Source organism: Onychomys torridus, chromosome 13 (genome assembly GCF_903995425.1).
Source record: "Onychomys torridus chromosome 13, mOncTor1.1, whole genome shotgun sequence".
Lineage (NCBI taxonomy): Eukaryota > Metazoa > Chordata > Mammalia > Rodentia > Cricetidae > Onychomys > Onychomys torridus.
The window spans coordinates 26863523-26870756 of NC_050455.1; the positions used below are offsets into that span (position 1 = coordinate 26863523).

Genomic DNA, 7234 nt, shown 5'->3' on the forward strand with positions numbered 1-7234 from the left:
ATGTCTCCATCCTTTAGAATGCACTGCCTTTGAACTTAAAACCTCCCTTCTGTGACTCACCATGGCTGGGATTACATGCCACCATGGTTGGAACAGGAAAACTATATTTTTGATTTTTAAAAAACTTACAATCTAGGCTAAATCTCAATTATCACATTTAAATGCTCAGTAATCCAAGTATTCAAAATACATACATATTATAGCAAAATGGCATATACAGTAATGTTCATAGTATTGCTCTTTAATGAGTTCAAAACTGAAAACTAACATAGTTCGCCACCAGGGGTAGACTCAATGAATCAAGGCACACTTCTCCAGAGGAGTAATATAAAACAATGAGAAGAAAACCAGTTAGAACAACTTGACACATATCAGCTTCACAAAGTCAATGTTGAATGACCAACAACCAGCACAAGAGAGAAATACTATACAAAAACATTTCATAAATGTTATAACAAATATAGAATAATGTGCAATGATAACAGTCAATATGCTGTTTTTGTAGAGAGAGTTGGTCACAAAATAATGGAGAGAGGAACATGGTATGATAGTGTACATTTTAGTTTTCCTTTAGTTTCTGCTTATAGAAACATATTAATCATGGAAAATGTTCCTATTGTGTCCCTTCTGAACGTATGTTCTATATTTAAAAAATTAAATTGTATAAAATTCAACTTTTCTGTATAAAATTAATTAAATACCATTCAATTTAATACTTTTTAAGCCCATAAAAAGATTTTCCACCTTCTCGAGAGAATTTTATTAAGATTACTATACCGTATCAATGTACTATATGATAAATATACTTTAATTGTAGCTCAGCAGAGGTATGCTTAGCACCACTAATACTTAAGAGCTGACATGAACTAGATAGAGGATACAGCTGTACCTCAAAAGTAGGGTCAGAATTGGGAAGAGAGAACAATATGCAACTGTGAAAATGGACGCGTGGTGGCGCTGTTGACTAAGAGTAAAAATGAAGGGCTCTGCAGATGCCCAGGAAGCTAAAGAGTAATCTGAAAATCAGAACGCTGTCTGCTCCCCAGAAGGAGAAGGTATTTAAGTGTGATCTAGGGGAGATATCCCCGGGAACAACAAAGCGATAAAGAAAATTTAATTCTAGGTTATTTCACCAAACCTTATCTAAGTGGATTGAAACCGACTTGAAGAAGCAGCGCCCTCTGGACAGAATCTGAACAATGGAGACAGCTCAAGCAAAAACACCAGAGAAAAGGCAAGTCATTTTTCTTACTATATTGGTGCTATTGTGGGAGGCTGACACTGAGGCGATTAGATATTCCATGCCAGAAGAAACAGACAGTGGCTACTTGGTGGCTAACCTGGCAAAAGATCTGGGGCTCAAGGTGGGGGAAATGGCCACCAGAGGAGCAAGAATCCATCACAAGAGAGACAAAGAGCTCTTGCAGCTGGATGCAGAGACCGGGAATTTGTTCTTGATGGAAAAACCAGATCGTGAGGAGCTGTGTGGGATGACAGACCCCTGTGTGCTGCACTTCCAACTCATTCTGGAAAACCCTGTGCAGTTCTTCCAAACTGACCTGCAGATCACAGACATAAACGACCACTCTCCAGAATTCCCTCACAGGGAAATGCTCCTAAAAATCCCTGAGAGTGCCCAGCCAGGGACTGTGTTTCCTCTGAAGGCAGCTCAGGACTCTGACACAGGGAGCAATGCTGTTCAGAACTACACAGTCAGCCCCAACCTCCATTTCCATGTGGTTACTCAGAGTCTCACTGATGGCAGGAAATACCCTGAGCTGGTGCTAGACAGAACCCTGGACAGGGAGGAGCAGCCTGAGCTCACTTTAACCCTCACTGCTGTGGATGGTGGGTCTCCACCCAGGTCTGGGACCACTACAGTTTGCATTGAAGTCGTGGACATCAATGACAATGCCCCCCAGTTTGTACAGTCGCTCTATGAGGTTCAGGTCCCTGAGAACAGCCCCCTTGATGCCGTAGTTTTGACGGTCTCTGCCAGGGATTTAGATGCTGGGATACATGGGAAAGTAGCCTACTCTCTATTTCCAGGTGGTGGAGTTTCTCAACCATTTGTAATAGATGAGGTCACAGGAGAAATTCGTCTTAAAAGCTTATTGGACTTTGAGGCAACAACTTATTATAACGTGGAAATTGTAGCCACAGACAGTGGTGGCTTTTCAGGAAAATGCAGTGTCCTTGTTGTGGTGGTAGATGTGAATGACAATGCCCCTAAACTCACCATATCTTCACTCACTACATCAATCCCAGAAAATGCTCCTGAAGCTGTAGTTGCTGTTTTCCGTGTTTCTGACCCAGATTCTGGGGACAATGGAAGGATGGTGTGTTCTATTCAGAATGATCTCCCGTTTCTTTTGAAACCCACATTCGAGAACTATTACACTTTAGTGACAGAGGGGCCACTGGACAGAGAAAGCAGAGCTGAGTACAACATCACCATCACAGTCACTGACATGGGCACACCCAGGCTCACAACCCAGCACACCATAACAGTTCATGTGTCTGATGTCAACGACAATGCTCCCACCTTCACACAAACCACCTACACCCTGTTTGTCCAGGAGAACAACAGCCCCGCCCTGCACATAGGCACCATCAGCGCCACAGACTCAGACTCAGGCTCCAATGCTCACATCACCTACTCGCTGCTGCCCACCCAAGACCCGCAGCTGGCCCTGGACTCGCTCATCTCCATCAATGCCGACAATGGGCAACTGTTCGCGCTCAGGGCGCTGGACTATGAGGCCCTGCAGACCTTCGAGTTCCATGTGGGCGCCACAGACCAAGGCTCTCCTGCACTCAGCAGCCAGGCGCTGGTGCGTGTGCTGGTGCTGGACGCCAACGACAATGACCCCTTCGTGCTCTACCCGCTGCAGAACGCCTCTGCACCCTGCACAGAGCTGCTGCCCAGGGCGGCAGAGCCTGGATACCTGGTCACCAAGGTGGTGGCAGTGGACCGCGACTCTGGACAGAACGCCTGGCTGTCCTTCCAGCTGCTCAAGGCCACTGAGCCCGGGCTGTTCAGCGTGTGGGCACACAATGGCGAGGTGTGCACCTCCAGGCTGCTGAGTGAGCGCGAGGCTCCCAAGCACAGGCTGCTGCTGCTGGTCAAGGACAATGGTGATCCTCCAAGATCTGCCAGTGTCACTCTGCATGTGCTGCTGGTGGATGGCTTCTCTCAGCCCTACCTGCCTCTGCCAGAGGTGGCGCGCGACCCCGCACACGACAATGATGATTTGCTCACTCTGTACCTGGTCATTGCCTTGGCTTCTGTGTCTTCTATCTTCCTCTTGTCTGTGCTGCTGTTCGTGGGGGTGAGGCTGTGCAAGAGGGCCAGGGCGGCCTCTCTGGGTGGCTGCTCTGTACCTGAGGGACACTTTCCTGGCCACCTGGTGGATGTCAGTGGCACTGGGACCTTGTCTCAGAGCTACCAGTATGAGGTGTGCCTGAGGGGAGACTCTGGGACAGGTGAGTTCAAATTCCTCAAACCCATTATCCCCAACTTGTTTCAGGATGCTGGGAGAGAAATTAAGGAAAGTCCCCACTGCAGGGATAGCTTTGTATTCAGTTAACTTTGTGTTTGGCTCAGTCAATTTATTTTTGGTAAATCTCTAGCAATATGGTTCTCTTAAGAAAGTGAATCTTTTTCTCTAAATATTAACTTTATAATCAAAGCATATGCATGTCCTCTATTACTGATATATTTTTTCTTACTTTCTTGGCATCTTCTGTACTTAGAAGTTTCAGGTGTGGTGAATATTAAGAACACAATTTCAACTTATATTTTACTTTAGCTCAAGTATTGCACAACAATTACAAGCATTTTAGTTAACCAGTTTTGGGGTTTTGTTTGTTTGGTTGGTTGGTTGGGTGGGTGGGTGGGTGGGTTGGTTGTTTTTTGTTTTTTGGTTTTTGTTTGCTGTTTTGTTCTTGACATATAGTGTCTCTGTATGTAGCTCTGGCTGTCCTAGAACTCATTATGTAGACCAGGGTGGCCTCAAACTGATAGACATCCATCTTCTCTCTCAAGTTCCCAAATGCCAGCTGCTTTATTATTTTTACCAGATAATTTCAAGTTTTTATGGCCAAAGTGTTTACATACTTTTAACTTTATTTTATTGTCATTGGATATTAAATATAGGACCTCATACCTGCTAACCATGTATTCTGATAGTGATCCTCACTCACAGCTGAAGTTGCTCATAGTTACCCTGAGTAGCCAAAAGCCTAACAATTCGCATATTTGTCTTCAAATTATAAACATCCACTTATTAAAATAATAAGACACTGTAATTGTGATCCTTTTTCTTCTTATGTGAACCACACATGCTAGAGGTTGTCTGTGTTATTTGTCCGCCATATACCTAGCACACTGTTCCTTAAATACTAATTTTAACAATCTCATTTATAGATATTAAAGGGATAACCTTATTGTTAATTTGTCATCTCTTTCACTAAACAAAACTGTTTCAGAGTAAGAGTATAATCAGTGATAGACCAAGCATGCATGCCAAGGCCTGGGTACACTTCCAAGCAGGAAAAAGAAACAGACAGAAAAAAGCCACACCTGTTAAATCTTTGCTTGACTCAATACTGTTTGAAAACTAATCTGGGTAACAGAAGAAACCAGTGACATCCTCAAAGAACCAAGACTTTTGATGGTCTAGTTTTATCTTATTGTTCCAGAAATAAAAGTGTTCATGGAGCTTTTGTGGTTTTGTGTTAATCTCAGTTGTGAACATGAGATCTAGAACCATCTTACCATGGAGAATTATCCTGCTTAGGATAATTGAGGTGGGAAGACCATTGTGGGTGGCACCATTCCCTGTGCTGGGATCCTGGACTGTATGTTGAGGAGAACTTGGCTGAGCACATGTGTCCATTGCTCTCTTCTTCCTGCCTGGAGATACAGTGTGACCAGTTGCCCAAGCTCCTGTCTTTCACCTTCCCTCTCTTGGGGTCATCTTGAACTGTGAGCCAAAATCCTCCCTGTTTTATCCTAGAAATTGATAACATGGTATCAGATACCATACTCAGAGACTTGAGCATCTAAGCATGCTGTTCACTGTGGCCCTGTTCTGGTTTATATTGATACCTATGTTTCCTTTGGTTTTCCTGCAGCTTCTCCTCACCTATCAAAAGACTCTGCAGATTTCAATATTCTGTTTGATTCTGGTTATCAGTTCTGATCATTTTTGCTTTATATTGTTTTGTAGAAATGGAAAACAAAACAATTCTTTTGTGATATTTAAAACTATCACCGGAATTGTTATTTGGTGTAACCTTAAAATAGTGTCTGTAAATTTTATTTTTCAATTATGCTGACTATTGTATAATATAAAAAATTATTGGTTTTTAATTGAACTCTAATAATTTACCTGAATTAAATTTACTTATAGTCAGCGAGTCAAGTAAGCCTATTATGTGATTGCTAACTAGGTAAATTCATATGGCTATAACTGCAAGAAAACTTTATTGAAATTTTGGCAGAGTATGAACAATTGAAGAGCTTGATTTATAATATATTATCTTTATGTTTTACTCTTTAGCTAGTACATATTCATTGTACAAAGCAATGGATTTCCTTATGAATTTTTATGCATGTACATAATGCATACACATTGATAATGTTTACCCTTTGTTTCTTTTTAAATCTCAAGTGTCATATGGAGTTTAAATATTTGCATCTTTCCCTGAATTAATGTCTCCTCCCCTAAGGATGAAGTGATACATAAAAAGAAAATTGATGACCATTCCTTATCCTTGGAATGTAATTTTTGGTTATTCGGTTTTAAAGTTGAAGTGAGAAAGAGGTTTTTGTGAAACACAGTAAATACAAACAAACATATATGACTTAAAAAGGCAGATAACTCTAACAGCTTGTCAATAATGTGACAAGATGCCTCTTCTGGTGTGGTATCTACTCAGAATACCAGCCTGAACTGTTAGGAGCTAAGATCTGCTGTTGTAGCTCAACAGTAGGACATTTGCCTAATAGGTACAAATCCCTAGGTTCAGTCTCCCTAGCATTAGGGAGAAAAAATATTCACCTCTTCCTTCATGATCAAAAGTCACAAAAAGTCATGTGTTTTAAAATACAAAGTTATAGATTATGCATGTGTTTAGTAGAATTCCCCTCCAACTTAGATAGATTCTCTGACACCAGAAAACAACTGTAAAAACAGACTAAATGTGAGAAGTTATCTCTTCAGTGCAACAGGAAATCACTAATATGAGAAATGAATCCTACTCAGTTTGCTTAAAGAATGGCCAACAGGTTCTTGATACAGACACCTTTATTGAGTAGTCTCTGATAGAAAGGAAAACCTGAGCTCAGGGCCAGTTTTCCTGCCAAGATCACTTGTTAACTCAGCAGCCCAGGAAAGAAGACTAAAAACGTAACTCTAAAACTCTCTGAAGGCAGAATGAGATTTTGCACAACGAACAAAGACTTCAGATTGGGACTGGCCTAGCGGAGTCGATGTAGAAAATTCATGTCTGTAACTTGGAATTTGCCAAAACGCTATGCTTGTAAGAATTCAAAGAAGCTTGACCAAGTTTAGTACCTGTTTGGATTGGAGTGATTGAACAAGACAGTGCTGTCTCAGGTTAAGGGCAAAGGGCAAGCCTTTCCTGGAAGAGGATAGTAGTATCTTGATTTGGACAGATTTTACATAAGTACCAGCAGTCAGTAGGTACATGTCACAAAACTGAATAATATAAAGAAAACCAGAGGAGAACAAAACACAATGACCTAGAAGATGCATGTTTTAGAATAAAATAACCAGGTCATTAAAATAAAGTGTTTAATACTTTTGAAACAAGCAACAATTGAGCAAATAAATAGAAAGACAATTGATATTTAAGACTCAAAGTCAATTGCATAACAAAAAATACATGTGTCATAAAACTATATAAATGGTAAAGCTTCATGGAAATAAAGGAATACAGAATTAGCAGATGTAATGTATGTCAATATGAAATACCTAAAATAAATACAGAAAAATTGAAGTCTTGAAGAGATGGCTCAGTGTTTAAGAGCAAGTGGATTGAATTCGGGTTTCAGCACTCACCCATTGTCATGGAAACCACAACTGCCATTACTCCAGCTCTCAGGGATCCAACACCCTCTTCAAGGACATTCCAACTCTCATGATATTTATTCACATGCACAAAATACAAAATAAATAAAAACAAATCTTTTTTAAACAGTGGA

At 41.0% G+C, this 7234-nt stretch overlaps 1 protein-coding gene across 1 annotated transcript; it reads left to right on the forward strand.

Moving 5' to 3' along the window:
- Positions 1-673: 673 nt before the first annotated feature.
- Positions 674-7234, forward strand: LOC118594901 (protocadherin beta-6-like). The gene is made up of 2 exons (XM_036205157.1): positions 674-3486; positions 5140-7234. The coding sequence occupies exons 1-2, from the start codon at positions 1200-1202 to the stop codon at positions 5205-5207; spliced, it is 2355 nt and encodes a 784-aa protein (XP_036061050.1). The 5' UTR covers positions 674-1199; the 3' UTR covers positions 5208-7234.

Coding starts and splice junctions, on each gene's coding strand:
- LOC118594901 (XM_036205157.1), top strand. CDS start 1,200: ATGGAGACAGCTCAAGCAAAAACACCAGAGAAAAGGCAAGTCATTTTT. Junction 3,487..5,139: donor GAGGGGAGACTCTGGGACAG/GTGAGTTCAAAT, acceptor GTTTTCCTGCAG/CTTCTCCTCACCTATCAAAA.